The 26,203-nt window shown below is 44.7% G+C and overlaps 1 protein-coding gene across 7 annotated transcripts in view; it reads right to left on the reverse strand.

Moving 5' to 3' along the window:
- LOC108000547 (protein sprint) overlaps nucleotides 1-26,203 on the reverse strand; it is a 122,972-nt gene that overhangs the window by 52,811 nt on the left and 43,958 nt on the right. For 5 of the 7 annotated variants that reach the window (XM_062079679.1, XM_062079681.1, XM_062079680.1 and 2 more), the window contains exon 3: nucleotides 22,530-22,603. In XM_062079679.1, the coding sequence (XP_061935663.1) occupies nucleotides 22,530-22,603 (74 nt within the window). Of the gene's footprint in view, nucleotides 1-659; nucleotides 4,806-10,827; nucleotides 11,020-22,529; nucleotides 22,604-26,203 lie in introns of those variants that run through there. The other 2 variants (XM_017060942.3, XM_017060941.3) reach the window with 2 other exon arrangements.

Genomic DNA, 26,203 nt, shown 5'->3' on the forward strand with positions numbered 1-26,203 from the left:
CATATGTTTGCGCGAAAGTGATGAAAATAACAACGGAGAAATAGGGATGAATTAATCGGAAGAAAAATTACATGTACACGACGAGACGTGTAGAGTATTCGAAAAAATATTTTTTAAGAAATATCGATGCAACTTTAGATCGATTTATCTCTTTGTGGAGAATATCGAGACATTCCATTAAAAAGATACGTGGAACATTTGGAAGCTCGCTTTCTCTTTTTTCGAGCGACGGATCTTTGAGCGATTTATTTCTAAAATATTAGATTGTTACTCTTATAATGGATTTTCTCGAGGAAGAAACGACCAACGAGCTTTTCTCGTTCCTCACCCCGTTTAATTATTTCCCAAGATAAATCGCGATAGATATACCAAACCTCCAATTACCACTCGGAAATTCGTATCAACTACGTAAGCCCAATTATTAACTGCCGTTATTTTGAGTATCTATTCAGTTACATGGATGAATGAAATTTCGCGAATCGTTGTCACGCTAATTATCGATGGCGCGACGAGATTTTGTACTCGTATAAAATATTTTTACCCGGCAAGTTTTCTATTAAAACTCGCGAGATACTCGTGCAACGTCCCTAAACAATCGTCGATCGCGTGAAATTTCGACGATTAACCTACTCGTTGATCCGAATCCATACACCACTCACCTGAGAATGTGCTGATTGGTGGACTGGAGCAATATGGTGGTGTACTTGGTGATCAGCATTTTTCCCACCCTTTGAGAGATCTCGAAGAGAAGAGAGTTGCGAGTAGAATGATTCGACACGTCGTGTAGACGTTCCACCAGCGTGGACGGTGACGAGGAAGAGAAAGAGGGGTTGAAACGCACTCGTTTCGCATAAATCGCGGCCTAGGAAAATCGAGCAAAGCGGGCGAGGTGGGGCGCGCGAATGCCAGGGAAATTCTTCCGGCTATATTTAACGGTTCCAGCAGGCGCAAAGCGATCCGGTCGCATCCTTCCTTCGCCTCCCCTCCTTTCCAGCGAAATGCTTTGACGTCACTCGATCTTGGCTGTGGTCAGGCCGCCGATTTCGCGCCACCTCCGCACGATCGTCCTTGCTTGCCTTTTTTCCACGGTTCGCGGTCTTTTTGCGACGAGGCGTGGCTTCGAGGCCGAGTCCTCCAACTCGCCGCCGATTCCAATCGTATTTCGTCGATCAAAAGAATTCTTCTCTCTTCGACTCTCGTCCGTTCCTTCCTCCACTATCCTTATTATTATTATAGAAGGAAATTTTTCGTAGAAAAATTGTCGAATGCGATCACACGATAAATTTAAATGCGATTAATGCAGACACGGTCGATGATTCACGTTACACACCTTCGTTCCGTTCGATCGACGATGCTTCTTTTTTTTCCCTTTTTCTTTTCAACGTTACGAATATGGTTACGATCAGATAAGATTTTATTTCTGGAAATTTTATTCCATCGCAAGTTTGCCTCTTCGATCGACAATCTTGCATCAGGAAGTTGAGCGGATACGACGAATTATCCTTTCGTTCGCCAGTCCAGTTATCCTTTTTTCTCTTGGCAAGAAGGCGCGACTATCTACATAGATCCCTGGCCATCGATCTCTTTACCCTCGATACGCTCGCGAAAAATGAATTCGCCGCTCTCGAGCGGAGAAATCTGGTTCCAGAGGAGGAAACGCGCACACACGCACAGCTGCCGCGAGAAAGAAGGGTCGAGCGAAACGCTCTCGTTGCTCTTGGAGGAGCCGGCGAACGAGCCCCAAGGTTTTGCACAGCGTTTACCCGGCTGACAGATAGCGGCAGGTGCAACGATCGCGAGGCTTCGTTCCAGGGAATCGTGGCGCCGCGTGGCGTTTCGATTCTATTCTTGCTAGAGTGGCTCGCTAGAATGTCGTGTTCGCGTCCTCCTCGTCCACGCGTTGGTCAGCGATCCTCCTTTTCCAATTCTACCAGACTTGCCTCCCCCTTTTTACTCTCTCTTTCTCTCTCTCTCTCTCTTTCTCTCGCTTCTTTCGAATCGAGCCTTCGCACGGCGAGGATCTCGAGGAATCGGTGAACGTCCCCGCCCGACCTTGTCAGTCTGGAGGGGACCCAGAGTCGATTATTCTTTATCGAGACGTTCGTTGAACGATAGAGAGCCACGTCTCGTTCGATTTCGTGGAAATCGGTCGAGTCGAATCGTGGATATTTTTAACGCCGTTCGAGAGAGATCGCGACGGTCAAGTTTGCGAGATTTCGAAACGTGACTTCGGGGAATAAGGGAGATCAGTCGATTTCCTTTGATCCTTACTTTAACGAGAGATCGATCGAGGCGAAGATGCTTCGAACGTTACGATACAAATGATTCCGTTTGTCGTTTGTCGATTTAGAAAGGCGATTCTCGAGTCGTGGAGAATCGCTTATCTCGCCGAGTCTCGATTACAAACGAGTCCAATTTAGCAGAAGCGATGGACACGCGACCGATGTCTTCTTCGTAAAAATCGAGTTCGAAGGGAACTGTGGGAAATCCTGGAGAATCGAAACGAGTAAACGAGAGTCGAAGAGGATCGTTCACTGCACGAGCTCACTGTCGTAAGATTCTTATTCGAAAAATTTCGAATCGATCACCCGCGCACGGTCCACCGAGCGCGCGAATCGTGGGACGAAAAATATAGAGCGGTACGTTGGAGAATTGGAAAAAGATGCGGGAAGGAGAGGCACTCGCGCGTCACCGACACTGGCAGGTGGCAGCAAACCGCTCTGAGTGGCATCGACAGGAGCGTAGTCGATGCCAGTCCTCGTCTGCCAGCTCGCTCGGAAGTGATCCGCTCAATAAGCGTCGCTCTGTGCCTCGTTTAATCGGTGTCAACGAAGGACAGGCCAACGATAAACAGTCTCGCTCGTCGGTCGTTACATCGATGACGTCGCTTCTAGAAACTCCTCGAGTTTCTATCCTCCCCGCTTCCCCTGCTTACCCGCCGATTCGTAGCACGGAATCCAGCCTATATCTCGACCTTTTCCATCTCAATCTCGAGTCGGCGTATTTTCGATTCAGACTCGGGTCGTTGGAGGCGATCTTCGTTGTCGATCGTTCGGAATGGCGACGATGGAGGACCGGTTGCGAAGCGGATCGAGGGCCCCGTTCATGTTTCGCGAGACGCTCACTGTTCACTTCGCTTCGCGTCCCTTCGCCTTCCGTCGATTTCATGCTCGATCGATCGCGGCTCCGTCATCATCCACTTTTCCAAACTTTCCGATCCGCTCGGGGATCGTTCAGGATTCGACATGGTCGCGGGCAAACGAACCTTCATCGGTAGACACTGTCCACCAGCCCGACATGTTTATAATTAGACGTTGCACGCACACATATACACACATATACACGTACGCGCGGAAATTTCCTATTCTCGTCAAATCACGGGCCACGCGTCATCGCGAGAGGCAAAATGCCCGTTCGAGACACTTTCTCCTCTCCTCTCTCGATCCTCGGCCGGCTCGGGACGGCCAGAAAATTCTCCTTTCACATTTTCGCACCTTCTACCTCCGCCATGGGTCCGAGGTGGTGGTAGTAGCGGTATCGGGCATCGTCGATCCGCGTTATCCAAGGATCCGCCGAACAAAGAATCTCTCTCTCTCTCTCTCTCTCTCTCCCCTTGGAGACAGTTGATCGAGGGACACGGAAGAAGAGGAAGGAAGGAACGCGAAACGGATGGCGAGGTGGATAAAGTTTGGAAGAAGACGTGGGATCGATTCGCGTTCTCCAGGATCTCGGTTTCTCGCGAATTATTTATAGACTCGGCGGACAAAGAGGTTCTCCGAGCGTGCAGCCCGGCTGCCGGTCGCGAATGGACTGGCTGTGCACGTTTGTTAAACACTATAGTCGCGGCCGAATCGCGCGGACTCTAGGTTGCACAGGCGCCTATAGGTAGTAGTAGTCCCGACCGGATCGTCCTGTGCTCTCGCCGACTTTTCGAGCACGCCGCCCGACTCTCCGCGTCGCGACCGGGGCCACGTGTGCAAGGGGACTCTGCACTCGCGTCGAGAGTGCGCACACCGGCACGTAGGCACGCGGACGCCTACGAAAGGGTGGGGGAAGGTGCAGAGAAGGAGAGGATTCATTTCGACCGCGGTTCCTTCTTTCTTCGTGCGTCGCGTAAAACCCGTGCAAATTCTCTTATATCCTTTCGCGTTTTCGATCTTCAAAGCTTCTTTTCAAATATGTTCTTAGGTCAATTGAGCCGCAACGTTCGTTCAGAAGATGGAAAGGGGGAGGAGGAGAATCGTTTCGTTCGAACAAAGGCGCAAAAATTCTCCGTGCGCGAATTTCGATCTCGCTTCGAAGCTTCTTTTCAAAATCGCGAGATTTTTAGGTTAATTAAGCCGCGATGTGGATCTAGAAGGTAGAAAGAAGGAGAAGGAAGACGGTCATTTCGATCTCCGAATATTCTCTTCAAAGTCGCGAGATAGGTTAATTAAAGCACGACCGACGTTTATCCAGAGGCGAAAAAAAAAGAAAAAGAAAATTAATTTCAACCGGTTAATCTAACGATTATTCAAATTACGCGAGTTTCACGGAGGAGAAAACTCGATCGATACACAACAAATTGCGCCAATCTCTTAACCATGTGCCTCGATCGCTCTGATTTTTCACGTAGAAACGAAAGAAACGAAAAGAAAAAGAATCGCGAACTCGATTAGACACTCTCTCTCTCTCTCTCTCTCTCTCTCTCTCTCTCTCTCTCTCTCTCCACTGGATTCGAGCAAAGCCAATCGCACGCGTTTACGGTATCCGTTAATTAAGAACAATTCGCGAGTTAGAACGTTCGAGAGGAACGAGTTGGCTCGATCTTGTTGAAATTCCAGTCGCGCGAGACGAGGTATACACGTAATGCGCGTAATTTATCGCGAGCCTCTTACCCGAGTCGATTTCAATTTCTTGTTATTAAGACGCGGTTGCGCGCAAAGCGATGAGATCATCGAAGCTGGGAACCTTTTTTTTAATTTCCATTATTCCGGACTAATAATCACCGAGATATATATATATATATATATTGAAAATCGCATCGCTTGTCATTGGCGAGATTTGTTCGAGAATTCATGGACGGTATCGAAAAGGGGAGATGCGGAAAGATCCGTCGTTTCGTGGACCGTTCGTCAACCATCGAACCGGAAATCATCCTCTCACGCGTGTCGCCAACGGCAACAAACGGCCGATGCAACGGATGGATTGCGAGAGGAGGAACGAGATTCGGCTATATAGTTCCTCGTCTATCAAATAACGCGTATGAAGCTTTTCCAAATCTCTCGCCCGCGACGTGGCCGCGTTATTAAACACGCCTCTTTCTCTCTCGAATTCTCTGCGTTTTCTCTATCGAGGCGTTTTCCATGGATGGAAAAAGAAAATTTTATTTTCCTTTTTAATTTAAATTCGATATGAAGCAAGAGAATTGATAGATTATTACGTATACAGGGACGATGCATCATTTTCCCGGGGAACGAACGCAAAGTAGTCGATGCAAGGTTTAAAATGGTCGATGTAAATTATGATAATAGGGTACTTAGGATGCGTATATCGACGTCTGGTTTGTTCGAGTGTCGGTTCACAAGTGTTCTCCTCTCCCTTGCATGCAGAGGTGTCGCTACGCACGAATGAGAATAGATAACTCGTAAAAGAGACTTTAAACACCGTTGTCTGCCACGAATATTTTATCCCTCTTACGTCTTTACTTTCTTCGTATATATATATATATTCATTCTCTCTTTCGATTTATATAATTTTTCCAATCGAATCTCGCGTTTTACCACGAGTCAACAGCGTCTCCATTCGTCTCGTAACAAAGCGGCTCCTTCACTGGCCGATCTCTTGCAACAGAGATCATTTTTCCTACGTCGCGTCGCGATATCTCTATTAACCTACTTTTCATCTGTAAATCGTGAGTAGTGGTGTCCCGCGCATTTCCAAACTTTACCACGAGGGGACGCAACAATCAGAAATTCCCAGAAGTTCTCTCGTATCAAAAAACATCGGCCTCATTGTATGCTAACGACGCGTTCCGTTCCATCGTTACATTTTCTCGCGATTAATTCACCTTCGCTCTTGCGCAATTAACGTTGTTTCGTTTAATCCTCTCGATTCGTTATCGCGCGCGCGATCCAACCATCCAACCGACCGATTCCCCTCTTCGACATCCGACAAACGCGCAACTTGCCAAAAGATTCGCAGAAAAATTTAAAATGAAAAATAATAATAATAATCCCTGGAATGTAAAACGTTGGAAAAAATCGAATCGAAAAATTTTATCTCAAAAGGGAGGGCGTCCCCTTGAAAATTTTCCAACGAAACGCAAGTGTATACAGACAGACGCGTATCGAAGGAAGGTAAGCGAGAAACGGAAAGTCTTTCCATTCGATTGTTTCCCTCTCGACAACCTCTCGCGTAGCCGTATATAGAGGGAACAGGATCCGGGAGAAAAATGAACAGAGGAGGAGGAGGAGATGGAAGACGCGAGACCTTCGCGAGAAACCGGCAGCCGTTCCCCGAGTTTTGCCGTCGGCCAGTTGAAGGTCGAGCGTAAAACTGCTCGGCCAGTTGGCCGGTTTCCACAAATAGCCGTCCTACTGTGCCTTCTTTGTTCGCTAATCGTGCCGAGAAACCGATTAGACCCTGTCGTGTATATTCTTCTCCCTCCCTTCTTTTTATCCTTTATCCTCCACCTCCGTAAGATTCTTTAAAACGCCATCCTTCCACTATCATCAGGACGCCGTTAATCGAAGAAAGACAAATTTCTCTCCCTCAGTTCAAACAGTAGTTCGTTCAACCCCTTCGAAATCCTCAACACGCTTCGAGCTACGTTTCCTCTCCGATTTCCATCCGCTATTTGCGCCGTTCCCCCATTTTTTTTCATAGCCGAGAAGTGGTTTAATGCCTTTTTTTCGAGAGCCCCTCCTCTGTTTCTCATCACAGGACGAGGGGGAAGGGATTCTGTGGTCCACGGTGGCGCAATAAGTACTTACACGGTCCCGTCCAATTTATGGAGGGTGAATCGAGCGTTGGAATATCGGGGGTCGCGCGAATCGCGGCCCTCTCGATCCCAGCCAACGAGATTAATCGATCGGAGATAATTACATTCGAATTTGCGAGGAATTTGCGCGCACGAAGGGAACGTCGAAAAGAAACTCGCGATGAACTCGCCCCATTCATTCCGAAGGCTTTTCCTCGAAAGGTCGGCGCGTCTCTCGCGCGTGCAAGAGCCTCGTTGTTCGCCGGGAAATCGAGAGAGCCTCGGCCTCGTTAGACCTTAACGAGTCGACACGGGACGTAACCTCTTCGAGGCGGATACGGATCCAAAGCCTCGAACGAAACCGTGGCTATCCGCAGCGAGACGAGGCTAATCCCTTTATCCGATTCTCGAAATAGGGAATAATAAGAGTTTAAACGAACGCTCTTATCCATCCCGTGGATAATGGAGATGTTTCGAGGAAGAAGGGGGAAAAATATCCCAAGATTCGGCTCCCTATTAGCCCGTATCTGATCGCGCGGAATCGTTCTTTCATCGCTTCCTGAAACGCTCAGACGGAAGAAGATCGGAGAGGACGGACGATTAATTTTACCAGCGATATTTATCTCCTCTCATCGTAACAGATATCTTCGATTCCTTTAATCGGAATCGCCGCAAAAACGAACAACTCGTCTTCCATTTTTCACTCCTCTTCCTCCTTTCGTGCAAAGAGAGAGAGAGTGGCGCGAACTCGAGCGTGACGAGTATTATTCCCAGGCTCGTGCATGAATCTTGCACGAGGTTTTTCGGGGGATGGATGAATTTTCGTGCGAGGAAAAAAGAAGGTGGCGCTTACACGCGTCGATTTATGGAGATTGTACATCATGCTCGGAGGCTGGATAATCCGTTGCGCCGTACGTACACGTAACACGAGGAGTACAGACACGGCGCAATGGTTCCCAGGAGGATTCCAACGAGAGAGAGAGGGAGAGAGAGCTCGCGGCTTCGCCTTGTAAATAATTCAGTTTGCATTAAGGTGGTCGCGCGTGCGATCCTGCGACGACAACGAACGACTACGCTTCGAGGTTGAAGAGGGAGGGATGTTATGCGAGAGTTGGACTCGGTTAGCGCGGTTAAATTTTCCCGATAAAATAAGCGGAAACGTAGGAGGCGGTCTGGTCGCAAGAAAAAAGAAAAAAAGGGAGACGCGTCAAAGGGGGAGAGACTCGAAAGATCCAGCTGAAACGCGCACGTTCAAACGTTTCCTCCCGTGGAGAGGGATTTTTTAATCAGAATCTTGGAATACGGAGCAAGTCTCTGTTTCTGGAAAGGGGTTAGACGTCTTTCCCCTTACCTTTTGTGTCATCCTCCTCCTCCTCTCTTTTTTCCTTCTTCTTCTTTCCTTTTTAATTTTTCCCTCCCCGATGCGAAGGGAGCATCTGGCTTCCCGACGACGATGCTCCTTTCACGAGGTGCCCGCGTCATTGTCCCGGTGTTATGGGCCGAGAAATGAAAGATAACGATTTCGCGCGTGTCTCTCCGACGATAGCCTTCTCTCCTCTCTTTCCTTTTTCTTCTTCTTCTTTCTTTTTCCTTCCCTTTCGTATTTTCACCCCTTAATCCCCGCCAAGGTTCCCGCCAAGGCTTTGCGAGGATCGTAAATTCGGGAGGGAGCACATTTTTCTCTATATTAACCTCGCCACCCGGAAACAAGCCGGGGAGTGGAAGAGAGATGGAGGAAAAGATGGGAACGAAAGGTGTCGTCGATGCACGTAACAACGTGTACGGATAAATTAATACCGCAACTGAACCCTCGACGTCCAACGTTTCTCGTCGATCAACGTTATCAAGCGCGCACCGATCGAACGCGATCGATCCCTCATCCGCCGCTCCCCGTCAACCGCGATATCGGCGTCCATCCGACCGTCAACGCTTCAACCCTCCGCCCCGCTATTGTGCCCGGTGACAAAGACGCGCTCTTCTCGCTGCTCGAGTTAGCAACGACGAGAGGTGTGGCGCGTATGTGGAATAAAAAGGAGAGAAGAGAAAAAGGAGAGAGAGAGAGGAGAAAGAAGGAAGGAAGGAAGGAAGGAAGGAAGAGCCCTCGTGAGCGACGTCGACCGACCCCGGCTCACCGGCATTGTGAGCCGCGACATCGATTTTCCCGGCGGGGCGGCCCGCTTTGTAAATGCTGGTGGAAATTGAGCGGAGAACGGGCCTGCGGCCATTCCAGAAACTGCATTAGCGCGAAATAGCGCGGGGAGGAGAGGAGGAGGCGCCGTTTCCGGAATTTTCCGCGGGCAGCTCGAGGAGGACGCGTGTGGAAGAAGAGAGAGAGGGAGTTCCACGAGGCAAATTTCAACGCCAAATTTTTTTTCCAACTCGAGTATTTCCGCGTTGAAGATTTTAATCAGGCATCCGCGAACGGCAGGACGAGGTGTTTAAAAGATGAGAAAGTCGGCTTTGCGACGATCGATCTCTAACAACACCTCGGGTGAAAATAACTTTCACACCTGGCGGCGAGATTAACGCTGTGCGCGACTTTTTCTTTTTTCTCTTTTCTTCTTCTCGTCCCCTTTCGAGTATAAACGATGCGACTATTTAATGGAACGAGATCGGGACAGGATTTATATCGATAAAGATTTCCTAATCCTCGGCGCGTGAAATATCTCGGATCGCGTTTCATTTGCACCGCGAACGCGCGAGAATTCGAAATTCTCAGCTCGCGTATCCGTTATATTATCGTTTGGCAAATCAATTTCTGGGCCGTTCCCGGGCAAATAATTATAATTTGTGCGCCTTAACGGACCGTTAAACGAGTTAAATAACGGAATTAGCCGAGTAGATTTTACGACCGCGCGTGTGCAGCCACTTCTCTTTGCCTCCCATTCTTAATATTCGCGACGACCACGCGAATTCCGCTCGAGCAGAACGGAACACGCCCTCCTTCCACGCTTCACGCGGTTCCCTTCATCGTCCACGGGCAGATTATTCAAATTTTTATCGGATTACGACTCGATATACTCGATCCGTGATTTCGTTGGTCGGAAAAAGTACGATATTATCCTCTCGAAATACAAAAATTCCATTTAATAGAACCTCGCGATTTCTATTTATATATTTATATATTTATTATCGAATATTTTATTTTTTAAAAACAACGAGCGGCAAAGGGAAGAATCGGTGAGATATCCAGAGAGGAAGTATTCTTGATGCCTCGTGAACGAACTATTTTCTTCATCCGTAACGACGCTTTCGCCGTTTCTTCACCATCTTCCTTACCACATTTAGGACCATTGCTCGGCTCGTGTAACGATTATCGTGCGGTATCCGTTTCACGATTCTGTTCGAAAAATGGACTTTTACCGTTTCGAGATCACGACTTTGCATCCGAACGTCTGAAAACTGCGGAGACACTTTGCCTTCCAATTTATCTTTATTTTTCCTATGTGCTTGAACTCATAAACAGGAATAATATTAGGACGAGGTCGAGATATGCTAAACACACGAGTCGAGTTTACAAGAGCAACTGATCGTCATTCGCGTTCTAAAATCGGCGCGATACGCAGTAGATGATTCCGAGAGTTTAATCATTGTTGCAGAGGAGAAATAATAATAATAATAATAAAATATATATATATATATATATATATAAAGCCGTAGGAATAACGAAAAGGAAAAGCAAAAGATACGAAAATTTGTCGAGCATGACAAATAAATGACAATAAGTGAAATGGATTTAGCTGAACGAGTATATTCGATTATACGAACGTATAACAACATTCGATGACAAAAGCACACAAATAAAATTTAATTTTGAACAATATCCTACAGCAAGAAGGAGAGGAAAAACGTGAAAAAAAAGTCACCTGTTCCCCTTGTAGTTGAAGATGCCGAGCACCACGCCGCAGAGGACCAACATGTCCTCCCGAGATCCTCCGCTTCCTTTTCGCGCGGTGGTTGGCGTCCCGAGACGCGGAAATTCGGACGGTGTGTCGCGGGGAAGCCGCGAAAGAAGAGGCGAGAAGGAACGACGCCGCGATGGAGGAACGACGGGACGCGACTCGACGAGTACAGTGCACTCGGCCACTCGGCTGCTAACATTAGACAAAAATAGAAGTGGACGATAATTTGGAAATCGGGAGAAGGGAGACGAGGAGACGAGCTGGAACGGGGCCAAAAGAGTGCGGGGAGCGCGAGGAGTCACCGTGTCATTTTGGAGAAGGGACGGGATAGAAATTTCCGTCCAGATCTTTCCGAAATTCTGCTTCCCTGCTACGACTCGCGATTATTCGCAACGACAACAACAGACCTCGTATCGTTTATTGAATCCAATTAATCGAAATTACAAAGACCTCTCTGTACGATAACGCGTTCGATAGACGATATTTTAACCATAAATCATTCGCGCTCGTGATTCATTGCCTATAAATTACCCCTCCCCCGTTATTCGACGAATTATTGTTCCGCGAATCCGTTCCTTCCCGTCCCTCCTCTCCTTCCCGTTACCTTAAAAATATCGACCAGAGACAAAGAAAACGCAACGATATCGATTGTTTAATAAATTTCTTCGTTCGCGCGGGCAAAAATAATTTGTTTCCGTTCCTTTTATTTCATTTTTCCAACGATCGATAAGAGCTAAGGGTTGTTGTTGTAAAATTTATTTACCTCGCGAGGACTGATTCGAACGATCGGAGAAAAAGATTCGTCACCTGTCGTAAATTTTCTTCCCCTGGCAAAAAAAAGAAAAAAAGAGAGAAGTCGTAACGCGATTTATGGCTGGCCAGTCTTCGATTATTCACCACGGGGGTGGATCGAAACACGCCTATTAACCTTTCTCAAGAGCCGCGGAGGAAATGATGAAATCGTTGCGGGAAAATTGAAAGAGACGAGAGGGATAAAAAATTACGCACGAAGAGTATTAAATCGAAAATGCTTCATAAATCGGTAGTTCGAATGGAGAAATCGATATCGGTGAAAAATGAACGCTCCTCGAGTGAAGTTTCCGAATGAAGAAGAAGAAGAAGAAGACGAAGGGATCTTTTAAATGCGCGAGACGACGCGGAATGACTGTAACGCAGACCACCGAGTTTCCCATTTAACTTAATATTCCATTCGAATACGCGGTTCAAGTTTCTTATCCAACGTTCCCTTTTTCCTATCCCGCCGTTCATTGTTCCCGGCCAACGCGAGTTTCCCCGGAAAATTTGTTTAATCCATCGACCACTCTCCAACCAATTTCTCTAAATCCGCATTGTACTTCTCCGTTTAAAATTTTTTGAAACACGATTCATTTTTCTTTCTTTTCTTTCTCCCTTCGAAAACACTATCGTCGGTCGTTCGGTTTTTCGATTCCAAGATATATGTAAAACAAGCTAGGCGGCAAAGAAGAATCGATGGACACGTCCCGTTAATCCATCGTTCGAATTAGTTATTCGTTTGCATATCGCGCGAGCGGGGCGGGAGAACGAGATTAGCATTCACGATCGCGTCTTCGATGAATGGCGTTGTCGAGGAGTTTCCCTCGAAAACGGTTGAAAAGGCTTCCCCCTTTCGCGACCGAACCAAAAGTTCGCACAATTGCCGCGAACAATGCGAGACCATCCTCCCTCCCCTTTTCGCCAACTTTTCCTCCTCGTCAAGGGCTAAAAATATCGTTCGAACGATGAAAATTTATCAAGCTTTTACCTCACTCGCTCCTTCTTCGCCAGAGTCGTTAATTGGTCGAACTCGCGATAATTGGTGGCAAGTTAGTCAATGAACGGTCGGAGATTTTGAGAGGAGATTTCGTTTACTTTTTTCTTCGAGAGAGAGAGACTTTCCAAGTTTTCCATTTCTGAACAGGGATCGCGAAATCTCTTCCCTTCCCTTCCCTCGATATAGATGTCATCGTAAAATAAAATCTCGAGTATTATTCGACGAGGAAACGCGCCGATTAATATTAACAGCCCTCGATTTAATCCGCCGTTGTTGTTAATTTACGAAACGCGGGATATGAAAAAGAAGATAGAATCGAAGCGTAACGTTTCGTACACGCCATACGATTTGGATATCATTTCAAATTTCGAGCAATTTAAATTCACCCATCGGGGACGCTCTGACGGACAATTGTTGGAATCGAATCACGTTTTTCAATTTTGCCTGGAACCAGTCGGCGATACGTCGACTCGCCGGCCGGGCAAACGGTGACAAATTCGGCCAATTTGTCTCCCCTCGAATCGAAATCGCGGAAATTTCCACGCGTCTCTCGTCGAAAAATCTCCTCTCCCTCTCTTTCTCTTTCGATTCCTTCCGAAGGGACAACTTTTTTCCACCCCTCCCCTTCCCTCTTTCCGTACAAAGGGAGGGCATCAGGTGTTTCCATCGGCGGGGCGGAGCCGATTTCGGTGCAAATTACGGATTTACAAATTAGGATCGCCGTCTGCGAGATAACGAACCGATTCGCCGCAACGATCTCGAATATATTACGTGACGGTGAAATTGGGGGAGAAAACCGTTTTCACGTTCGACCGAGGACCGACTCTGTATTCTAGATCTGTTTCTGTTATTTTTCGTAATCTTCCTTTCTATCGTGCCATTATATAAATGTTACGAACGTTTTCTTAGGCGTTCTCAGTCTTGAAAGATGTTCTTCGTAAAAGAAAATATCAGTATATAAATTTCGTAGCAATCTCAACGAATCGAATGGATATCGAGGTTAAAGACGAACGATTAGAACGAATGATTTTCGAAATTTCTTCGACCAACTGACAAAAGTCTTTTATATAAAGATTACGTATCTTTTCTTAAGTTCTCTAAAGTTTTGAAAGATATTCTTCGTAAAAGAAAATATCAGTGTATAAATTTCGTGTATAAAATTTCTCTCAATTTTTGGATATCGAAGTGAAAGAACGATTACAACGAGCGATTTTCGAAATTTCTTCGACAATTTGTTACGGAAAGGAGAAGGAAAGAGTGAGAAGCAAAAATCGTGGCACGTATCGGAATCTCCCAGTCGTTCAAATTTATTAGAATTTCCATTTAAAGGAGAGATTTCCTTAGCTACTATCCCTCTTCCTCGTCTTCCTCTTCCTCTTCCTCTTCTTCTTCTTCTTCTTCTTCGTGGCAACGTGATTTTTTGGTTCGTTAGACCCTTTGGTCCCGGACTAGGAGCAAACTCGATTTACTTTCGGTGAATTTCGTTTCTCGCTCCTCTTATTCCGCTCACAGGCTCTGTCCAACGCCTTTAAAATTCACGAATTTCGAGATCGTTACGAAGGACACGCGATCAATTATGGAAACGAATTATCTCGTGTCCTCTTGCGCAAAAATCAATCTGACTGTTGTCGATATCACCTTGAAGTAAAAAAGTGATACGTGTTGTAGCCACTGTTCGAAACGATGGATACGATCGAATATCTTACGATACGACGTGTCGCAATAATATCAAAGAGAGAAAATGTCGATTTTTCCTCGCGTCGTGTCTCTTGATGCACTCAATAAAATCGCTCATTGATGAACACATGCGAATAGAATCGAAAAGAATCAACGGTTACGAAAACGAGAATCGATCGATTATTCTTGGATCGATATCGAAAGATAAATCTATGGAAAAGAAATATGATCGAATAATTTCGATAAATGAAAATCAACGATTACGAAAATGATTACGAGAATCGACCGATTATTCTTGGATAAATATCGCGAAAGATAAAAGATAAATCTATAAGAAAGGAATATGATTGATTATTCTTATCGCGAATGATAGAAGATAAATCTATAGGAAAGGAATACGATCGAATAATTTCGATAAAAGAAAATCAACGATTACGAAATCGAGAATCGATCGATTATTTTTACAGTATCGCGAAAAATAAAAGATAAATCTACAGGAAAGGAATATTATCGAATAATTTCGATAAAAGAAAATCAACGATTACGAAATCGAGAATCGATCGATTATTTTTACATTAGTATTGCGAAAGATAAAAGATAAATCTATAGGAAAGGAATACGATCGATTATTCTTACATTAGTATCGCGAAAAATAAAAGATAAATCTACAGGAAAGGAATATTATCGAATAATTTCGATAAAAAAAATCAACGATTACGGAAACGAATCGATTATTCTTGGATTGATATGGCGAAAAATAAAAGATAAATCTACAGGAAAGGGATACTATCGAATAATTTGGATAAGAAAATCAACGGTTACGGAAACGAATCAACTATTCTTGGATTATCGCGAAAGATAAAGGATAAATAGGAAAGGAATGCGATCGAGTAATTTCGCCAACAAGGTAAACACTGGACGATAATAAATTTTGACGACAGGAGGACAAAGAGAGAGAGAGAGGAAGGAAGGTCGATCCGATCTCTAGCCATCGTCGTGAGCGCTTCGTGCACCTGTTGCGACAGAGACGAGTAGTACGTATCCGAAATAATGGGTGGGTCTGACGCGACGCGAATAATCGAGCGGAAAGCGGCCCGGCCGGCGAACTAGCGGCCAACATTTGACGCGGTGACTATTTTAACCGGGATTGTTGCGCCTCTGTTTGCCTCGCGCCCGTCGATCAACGTTTCAACTTCGATTAAAGTTTAAAGCGCGCGATTCGATTTTACCACGTTCTCGTTTCAAAAGAGGACTCGAGAGGGGACATCGAGTGGCTCGATCAATGCACCTCTTTGAGATCCGATTCGAAGCGAATTAGACGCAGTGAAATTTATTTAACGATCGTTCGATATTTTTCGACGGAGGGGCAAAGGAGTTTAGAATCGAGCGAAGGGACCTCGAAGGAAAACGGCTCGTTGGCCACGTCGCGTCGGTGTGCATAATTCAAGGTTGGTCCAGTATCGATTGAGTCGCCTACGCTCCACGGGACAAGCGAAGGAGAAAGAGGAAAGGGGGAGCATGAAAGATTCATTCAGAGTGGGCCGAGTGCAACTTAGTTTGCACAGCGTGGAAAGAGAAATCGGAGAAACGCTCGGATCTTCCTCGAAAAACTCTCCCCTTTACTTTTCCATCAAAAATTCTCTCTCCATTTTATCTCGATGTATTCTCGATACTTTGGAGACAGTCTCGAAATACGACGTAAAGGTGTCGAGAAATTAAAAAGAAAATAAAAAAAGGAGGAGCTTCCGAATTACCTCGAGCAGACGGTTCTTCGTTGGTCGGCTCGATCGACCAGGTGCAATCATCCCCAATTACGTTCCTTTCCTTCCGCCCAACCGTTCCTGTCTCTCGTTTCCAGAGAAAGAAAGAACGTTCGCTCTGTCGAGCATACCACTTATTAAGCGTCCACTTCACACGCGCGAGAATTCTCGAGGGAATCCAAAGATGTAAGGACGATCCTTCGATAATCTTTCGTTCCGTCTCTCTCTCTCCGTCCAGGACGAATTCGAAGATCCTAACATGGAGAGTTTGGCGAGCGAAAGTCCAAGTAAATTTACTCGTTCATCCATCATCCGTCAGATTCAATGTACCGTCAACGGTCGAGTTTAAACGATTCCCGTTTCGAGGACGGAGGGTAACGAAGCGCAAAGATTAATGGAGCGTCATTGGTCGGATAAAGGACGAAAGAGAGAGAGAGGTGGTCGCGAATATTAGCGCATCCTAGGCCGAGGCCGCGAATTATCGCGCTCAATATCGGGCTGCAATTCGCGCAACGGGATTCACTTTCGAGAGCGGTTCCATTAATGGTCACGGAATGGTTCCTGCGTCCCCTCGTAAATTCCTCCTCCCCCTTATTCCGAGTCTAACCCTCGAGGTTTCGAGGGGACCTAGGATTTCGTGGAATTCCATCCCATTCGGAACGAATTCGAATTTCCCGGGGAAATTTCGCCCAACACGAACAACAATAGAAAAATATTTAAATTTTTCACCGAATTCGAATCGTTTCGTTTAGTTTTCAAAAGAGTTCTGTCTTCGATCGTGTGACAATTTCCATTTCCGCATTCCAGTTTAGGAAATCAGCCGTCCAGGCGGTTTATCTGCACCTGAGAGAAGCTTGTATCTCACGGAACGTGAAAAAATGGTACCAAAGATTTAAATTGCATCGAGAAAATTCGAAGAAGTGAATCGAGGAAAATTTCGCTCGAAAATCCTATCCTCGGACGCGAGAAGAATTGGAAACATCACGAGATTTACGTATTTAATTAAAATCTCGAATAAAAAGAAGGGGAAAGAACTTATCCCTTCTACGCTCTTTTATATTTCCAAGGCAACGATTATCGAGGATACCGTCTTTCTATATCGTTTAATCACGCTTACGAGGATCTTGATGCACGATGTAATAAAATCTCGAATTTGGAGGAAAGAAGAGGAAAGAATCCCTTTAAATTCTACATTTCCAAGGCAGCGATTCTATTATCGATTCTATTACATTCCGTCCCGTTTCCAAAAGTGAGAAGAAACGGCGATATCGTTTACGCTCGCAACCACGCCTAAGAGAAGGAGAGGAGAGGAGAGGTCTCCGGCCCTGGGGAGAGATTCTCCCCCATGGAATTTATGGATACCACGGGGGTCTGCGGCTGACAGTTTTAGAAGCCCGTTAAGAAACACCTCAGACACCGGGCAGACGGCCGGTGACACACCGTTGATTCACGCTTGTTCCGCGATCGACCGACCGGATGATGCTTGCCGTCGATAAATGGAGCAAACCGTTGGACTTGGAAAGAGCGCGATACACGAGATCGAGAATAAGTTTAAAACGTTTGTCTCGAGAAATAATCCACTCGAATTTGTATTATGCGATATCGACCGGTAGCCGTATTCGCAACATCTGACACGTTTGCGCGATTCGATGCGTGAAACGACGCAACACCTGGCGTTGACACGCGCCGGAAATTAACCGATTGTCGGAAACGCGTGTCTCGTCCGAGATAATAATCCACGTATCACGGCATAACGTTGAGTTTCTAATTCGAAGAAATCGAATCGTGCCCGACAATGAATATTTTTCCCACGAATTGGGGATAAAATGTCGTTGACCGGGCAGTGAAAACGATAAGTAAAAATGTATCTAAACTATATATATGATTCGAAGAAAAAGAAACGAGCAATATCAAGTGTGAAACGCTGGCAACATTCGATAATAAAATCACGTATGAAATTTCAGAGAAACTTTAAATCCTGTAACACAAATATAACACAAAAACTCCGAAGCTCGGTATTTTTCCCACGGATTCGAAGGATAAAGTCTGTTGCCCGGAGAAAGTGACCAGAGATGAAGAGGAAGAAGAAAAATCTCGCGAGCGGCAGAGTGAAATCTATTATCGGGAGAATTAGCGGCGCCTGGGGGGCACGTATTTCGACGACACACCCTTTTGTCTATGGCTAACGATACGGGGTGGTCGGATAAGGGTTGCTCACCCTCGCAAACATCAGACTCGCGTTAGTCGTCAGAAATCAGGGGGATATCCGGTGGCAACCCGGAGGAATCAACCCAGGGGAATCCCTCCTCTCTATCTCCTTCTTTTTTCTCCCCTCTCCTAGCGGCGCGCGTACTTGTATCGAGTTTCCCGATAATTCGATCGGCGCGCTCGTTTCGCTTCGATCGCTGGGGATTTCGGAGAGGAAAAATTCGAGAAGGAAGAATTTTGCCGAGGAGGAGAATACGCTTCTGTTCTCCGACGCAATCCACCACAACCATAGGGCCTAAAATTATTTTTTCCCGGTTTTACATTTGATTCTAAGAAAACGAGTAGGAATATTATTGTTACTTCTCGAAAATATAATAAATGAACAATAGATAGAGATGTGATAAGTGATCCGTAAATATCACGCGCGTAAACGAAATTAATTTTAGTATAAGTTTGCAAAGTTTAATTTACAAAAAAAAATAAAAAACTTATCGATAATTTATAACAATTTGAACTAAAACATATATTTCGAGATGTTATATCGTAAAATTGAAGTTTCAATCTTTCTTAATAAATTTACGGAATACTTTCAATACGTTCAACTATCGAAACATGGCCGAACAGTTATATATCTTTATGTACCTTTTGAAAATGAATTTTCTCCATTTCTAATATATTGTCCGAACCACTATGCTTCGAATCTCAAAACTGAAAAAGAAGATATATTCTCATTTGGAATTAGAAATAAAACGAGGGGAAGAAAACTCGTTCGAAAATTTGCTTCGAGAAAAAAAAGAATCACGCGCAATGCTAGATTATCGATGCTGCATCGTTTGTTCGGGGAGACGTGGTCATTGGGGATGATCGACGGCCAATTATCAAGATCGAACGCGAGATCGAGGGGTTGAAAGTGGTCACATGTATATATATATATATATATATACAGACGTATCGAATAGGTGGCTCGAGGGAAGCAGGGACAGCGTGCATCCGATTCATGCTCTGCATCGATTACCTGGCCGCCCGACACGGATCATTATCTTAACGATTACGCGGACAACGAGCCGGTCATCCCCTATTAACGAGAGAGAAAGAGAGGAAAAGGAGGGGAGCTCGAGCGAATCGGAATGAAAAAGACGGTTCGATGGGATTAGAAGAGGATCGCTCGTTCGATTCGTCACGGTACGCGATATTCGAGGAAGGAGATCAAAATGTCCGGTGAAACGATTTGTTTCCGACGAAATCTGCGATAAAATAAGCAGACGTGGATCCGTCGGACGGATGAGAAATCGAATCATCCTCTCTTCCTCCTCCTGCGAGTATTATTAGCCACGCGTCTATTATTTCTCCGTCTATCACGGCCATTAAACGGCACTCGATTCACGGATGGATCCAAATCCTCCCCTTTCAACGTTCTATATATATGCATGACTATTTTCGACCTCGATAATTGGCCGTCGATCATTCCAATGACCATGTCCACGGTAACAAACGGTGGAGCATCGATTTATTCATCACCGTGCGTGGCTCCTTTTTTCCCAAGGAAATTCTCGACCTTTCCTTCGCTCGCGCTAGATTTCGACGAGATCACGGGCGTAAAAATCCCGTTTACGATCGAACTTCGATACCCTCGTAAAAAGAAAAAAGAAGGAGACGTGGGATCGATCCAACGTTACACCGAGTTTAATCGAATCAACCCCCCGTAAAGGAAACCCTCTCGAGGCTTCGAGCCAAGGAATTAGAGAGTGTGGTTTTATCGAGGAAAAAATAAGTTCCCGATACAACGAAATTCCGATTCAATTTCGAGAATATGATTTAAAATAGTTGGAATAATTAAGATCGAGATATTTACGAGGAGGAGAGTACGTAAGCAGGTGGAACGTTAGTTAGTAGAAACACCCCAACTCGTCGTCGAAAGAACGCTATTGTCGTGGTTGAAGAGGACTCGAGACGCGTTACGAAACACTCGAAACACGCTGTCGCTTCCAAATCTCGAAACGCTGACACCTTTGCGCGGGCGGTAACCGTGGAAACAAAACTCTTTCGTCGAATATCTTTCCGCGGCGCGAAAAGAGGAGGGGAAGAACGGAGGCGGTAATAGGAGGAATGAAAAGAATGGCGATATATCAAGGAGGGCCAACTTTTTAGCGAGATTACCGGCCGATAATAATTCAAGCGGCAGCGGGGTTGCGGGCTGGGGATGGAATTTCATTTCAATTCCACCGGCCGCCTCCACCAGGGGTGGAACGCGATTTCGGTCGCTTCTGTTCGCAGGGGTTGTGTAAGTGACAGTGGCGTGGCGGCCGAAATCTCATCTCTCCGCGTCGATAATCATACGCCATCATCTATACACGAGTTTCTTTTAAACGCCCTTTGTCCTTTGCCTTCCAGTCCCTAAATCGAGATGGAGATTTATCCGTTGTAAATCTCCTTTGAAAACGCAAGATTAATTTATCCCCTCCTTGCGAAATTTGCATAAGGGAGAGAGAGAGAGAGGGGGGGGGGGGAAAGCGAAAAATTCTCGAATTATTTTTCAACCGTGCTCGGGGAAGAAATTTCTCGTTGGCCGGGTCGAAGGATGGCGTGAAAAGGGAAATAAAAAGGAGCCCGATAACGAGTCGAGTTACTCTTTCAGCGTATCGCTCGCTGTTGACGCGAACGAAATTTCCATTTTTCCCCTTTCGACGAGTTTCCACGATCCCCCGGAAATGTCCACCCCTCCCCATCCCTTTTCACTTTCGAGCGGACCTCTTCCTCCGATCCGCGCGCGTAACTCGATTTTTGCGAGCGCTCGGATTAACCGCGAGTCGAGTTTCGAATTTTGCCAATTGATATCACGCGATCGTAATTTCCTTCGTTTCCAGAGAAATTCCATTACATCGATATTCCGTATTTTTAAATCGATCCTTTTATCCATTGATTTTTATATTTCGAAAATTGGTTAAAAATTCACGCGTATGGAACGAGAGACTATTTCCATATCGATCATTTCTCTCCCTCTCTCCGTTATGAACTTCTCTAGAATTTATCACGGGACTCGAGAACGGTCGAGGAAACACGGAAACTTTCCGGCAAACGAGCAGATGGATATCTTGATAGATTATACAAGTTTCTGATGAATGGTCGGCGACTTTTGAAGTTGCGACGAAATTAGGAACGACGGACTTGTTCAGATTGCTACGAGATAATGCTTTCCACGAATAATCTTCTATTATCGATCGATCCAAATCAATTATTATTATCGTGGATATCTTTCATTTCGTATTCCCTTATTTACTTATTCTTTTTCCAATTTTGCTTTCGTCCGCGCGAGCAGAGGCAACCCGTTCCCTCCAATTTGAACAGTTTCACGGAAAGGAAAGGCGTCGCATCAATCTTCATCTCAATCTCGTTTCTTGGATCACTTGGAGGGACGGGAGGCGAGGTGAAAGGAGCGACAAGCGGAGCAATAAATATCAATAAAAATTTGGAAAATTAGAATTTTGCGCGAGCAAACGACCCACGATTCGTGGCATGTGCTGCTGGCCATCAACGCCGTAATGTTATGCGTAATCGTTCTCAGGTGCTTGTCCTTCCTTCCCCGCTTTCTAATATCCCATGCAAATAACGAACGAAGCTATCCTCTTCCTCTATATAAATAAATTTCTAAAACATACTTACATCACATAATAATTTTCCATAATGTCATTTTCCATAATTATCATCAATTGGACGGTCGAGTTGCAAGTTTTTCGTTCGCGATGAAAAAAGGAAAAGATGCTCGATCGTGCAATTTTAATTTCAAACGACATAAATCGGGGCATGGTAATAAGGTTATATATAAAGTCAGATGCGCGCGTTTAATCCAACGGGGTGGTCGTTATACGCGGTGTCCCATATAACATGGCGGATATCGTGGGCAAAGTTGGCCGTAGATCACTACCTAAAGGACCCTTACGATATGGAAATTGTTCCGCGCGTCAACATTTCCACCGTAAATCACGCCGATTCGCCATTTAATCGTTATCACGCAAAGGGTTGCTCTCGCGCCCCTTCGAGTCTATCTAACACGCTTTGTACACGCACGCTTCGACACGTAACGCTCCCGATACGCTTCTTCTGGCGAAATAAAACCAGTACGGAATATTTCGGTAGAGAAAACGCGTAACCAACGCGCGCACACCGAATCGATTGCCATCAATAGCCCTTGACCTCGAAGAAGACGAAGAAAGAAAGAAACGAGTACTCACCGCTCGTAGGAATTCGGGGTCGTGCAGAGCTCGCTCAGCATGCAGTCCAAATCGGTCGCCAGGGAATTAAGCAGCTGAAAGAGAAGCAAAAGGGGTTAGAGTCGTCGAAGCGCACCTCCTTTCGTCTACATCAATCGGCTTTTACACTTTGATGAATACACTGCTGCGATGTTTCCACTTGCGAAACCGTCCCCTTCCGTATAATACATCCTTTTTTCGATTCGAAAATTCCAATTATTGCTTAACTCGAAGGAAAACTTAGGAACTTGGGGAACGAGGAACGAACATCCATCTTTATGAATTATATTCAAACGATACGAATGTTTCGAAACATCGTTAGAGTATAAGTTTGTCGATACTCGATACGAGGATGATGTCGGGCGCTGGTATGCACAGTGGCTATTTGCAATCACGTTAATCCTTAATTGAAGCCGTGTTACGGCAAAACCGCGTCGTAAAATCGTTCCTAAACCCTGCGCCCCGTGAGAGCTGTTGTTACTCCGCGATAACACAATTCATCCAGGAACACAGCGAGAACACTGTAATCCAATACCGACCGTTTCCGTTTCCGGCCGTCGCGCTGCGTTACGCAATAATTGATCAACCAACATGCACGTTTTCCGTTGAATTTACTCGTTCCACTTGTTTAATTTTCATTTCAAAAAAATAAATAAATAACGGACAACAAATTTATCGTCGTTAAAAGCGAGTAAAAATTGAAACTCTAATCGCGATAATAAACAATCCTCGACGAGAGAGTCGTGTTATCAAATGCTTTTGAGGCGATAAGTTTGGAGGAAAGGGAAGCAAAAAGAAAGAAGAGCGGGGATCGTGGAAGAAGAAATGAAGTTTGCAAGGGCACGGCCGCGTTTGTGCCGGTACAGCGGAGGATGCCTGCTTTATTTGCATTGCATCATGGAATCGGAAACCCGGAAAATTAGAAGGTTTCCATCCAGAGCCACTTTCGTAAAGTCAATATTGAACGTGGAGAAGATGTCCGATAAAGTTTCGCCGTGCAACGCGGGGAATGCGAGCCAAAGTTGCACGGGAGGAGGGAGAGGGGGTGTGTGACGAACGTAAAACGCGAAATTTCTTGTCCCTCGCTCCATATAGGGGGCAGAAAAATTGCTGTATCGATGATTCGTTCCTATGACTCGATCGATTATTCAACTTTTATTTTTTAGAGAGAAGATAGCCTTAATCGTGAACATTGAAATAAAGAATAAATTTATGTATCGATGAAATACATAATAAATTTCTTCGAAGCTGTTTTCCACGGATAAACGATGTTCGATTCAGTAATTGTTATATCGATGATTCGTTCCTATGACTCGATCGATTATTCAACTTCTATTTTTTAGAGAGAAGTAACTTAATCGTGAACATTGAAATAAAGAATAAATTTATCAATGAAATACATAATAAATTTCTTCGAAGCTGTTTTCCACGGATAAACAATCCCCTGTTCGATTCAGAAATTATTATAATTTACGACAAACGTAATTTTTCTTGATAAAGAAAGGGCACGTCGGGGAAAAATTGTTATGTCGATGCTCGATTTTTTCGATCGAAAGCAATTATTCAATTTCAATTAGAGAGAAGATAGTCTTAATCGTGAACATTGAAATAAAGAATAAATTTATGTGTATTATGTGTATCAATAAAGTACATAATAATAATAAGTAAATTTCTTCGAAACTTTTTCACGGATAAACAATCCTCTTCGGTAATCGTTATAATTTACGACAAATTAATTTTCGTCGATTCGATGAAAAAGGCCGATGATCCCCAGAGAATGGAATTTTTCTAACAGAGATCCTATTTTTCACGATCGTGCTCGCCTCGAGATTTTATTACGAAGAAAGAAACTTAAAACTTGAATCGATTCTCTTCTCTTACAATACATTGATTTTTCGATTGGGCAAACGGAATTATTTATCGCTTTCTTTATTCTTTTTCTTTTTCGCGAGTCGATCGATCGGTCGATTCTCGAATAGAGGCGGGCTTACCTCGATTCATTATTTACGTAACTCGACTTGATCCACTCCGTCGACGTTGATACGCGATTGCACAATAACCGAGAGCAATTAAAGCCTTGTCGTGCGGTGAATGCAAGTTCCGAGTGGCGAAAGGGGTGACTGGCTGGCCAAGTGGCAGTCACGAGTTACCCTTTTATTTTTTTTCATCGCGTGCGTTGCGATGTAGGCATAATGAACCGACAAATTTCTTTCATTTTCTCTCCCTCGCGAATAAATAATACTCCACTCGATAATTGAAACACTACCCTTCCCTCTCCTTCTCCATCTCTCTTCTCGATTCTTCGTATCGATTTATCATACAAGATTATAAATCTTGTTATTTTATTTCGAATAAAACGAACGAGCAAGTTTGAGAGCCGGTACGAACTCTTATATATAAATCGAAGCTAAGATCCCTCTAACCCCGGATTAAGAGTTGTCAGTAGTTAAGTAAAGTAGGAGGAACAGGGAGAGTCGACGTGACTCGAGCCCACTCGGAGCGGATTGAAGCTCCAGATCCAAACCGCTTCGAGAGAGAACGTCATTGGAAGAAGAAGTTTGTGCCAAGTTTGTCCTCGAATTGTTGATCGGTCGAAACGTCAAGTGTCGCGACATTAAGGGAAAGTATAGGCGCGATCTCATTTACTTATCAGATATCGGGAGAACAAGGATAACGATCGATCATTCGCCGACGAATTTCAAGGGAGACAACGCATTACGGGGCAAAGCACGATACGTTTCGAGTGCAATTTAAATATCATCAAAGCCCAGCGCTGAACAACCGACCTTAAAGGGTGATCCCGAGAATGTAATTGCGATTCACCCCTGCTCGCCTATCTGTCGATACGAGTATCGAGTTCCCCCGTGACACGGGCTACATCAACCCTCATGTCAGAAATCTCAGACTATTCCTGAAATTTTCATATCCACCCGTCTAGATTGACAGAATACGTTGTTGTCTTTTCGAGATCCCGCGGCCACTCTCGTCCCATCCATGTCCGATTTCATCATTCTCCCCGCGTGTCACTCGAAACGGTCCAACATTTCCAATGTGTAATACCATTTGCCAGTAATTTATTAATATATTTCGATTAATTGGATGATATCGATAGAATTACAATTGCGAAATAAAGTTTTAAAATTTTTTCTCGACGAAACACGCAGGTTTGAAGAGACGATGCTCGATTCGCGAACATTTGGATCAATTGGATAATATCGATCGAAGGAATTACAATTGTGAAATAAAGTTTTAAAATTTTTCCTTTCTCTTTCGATGAAACACACAGGTTTGAAAAAATGACGGTGCTAAATTGTGAAAGTTTTAAAATTTTTTTTTTTCTTTTCGTGAATATTTGGATTAATTCGACAATATTAATCGAAGGAATTACAATTGCGAAATAAAGTTTAAAAATTTTTCCTTTTTCTTTCGATGAAACACGCAGGTTTGAAGAGATGATGGTGCTCGATTCGTGAATTTGGATTAATTCGACAATATTAATCAAAGGAATTACAATTGTGAAATAAAGTTTTAAAATTTTTCCTTTTTCTCTCGAAACACGCAGGTTTGAAGAGACGATGCTCGATTCGCGAACATTTGGATCAATTGGATAATATCGATCGAAGGAATTACAATTGTGAAATAATGTTATTAAATTT

Source organism: Apis cerana, linkage group LG9 (assembly GCF_029169275.1).
Source record: "Apis cerana isolate GH-2021 linkage group LG9, AcerK_1.0, whole genome shotgun sequence".
Lineage (NCBI taxonomy): Eukaryota > Metazoa > Arthropoda > Insecta > Hymenoptera > Apidae > Apis > Apis cerana.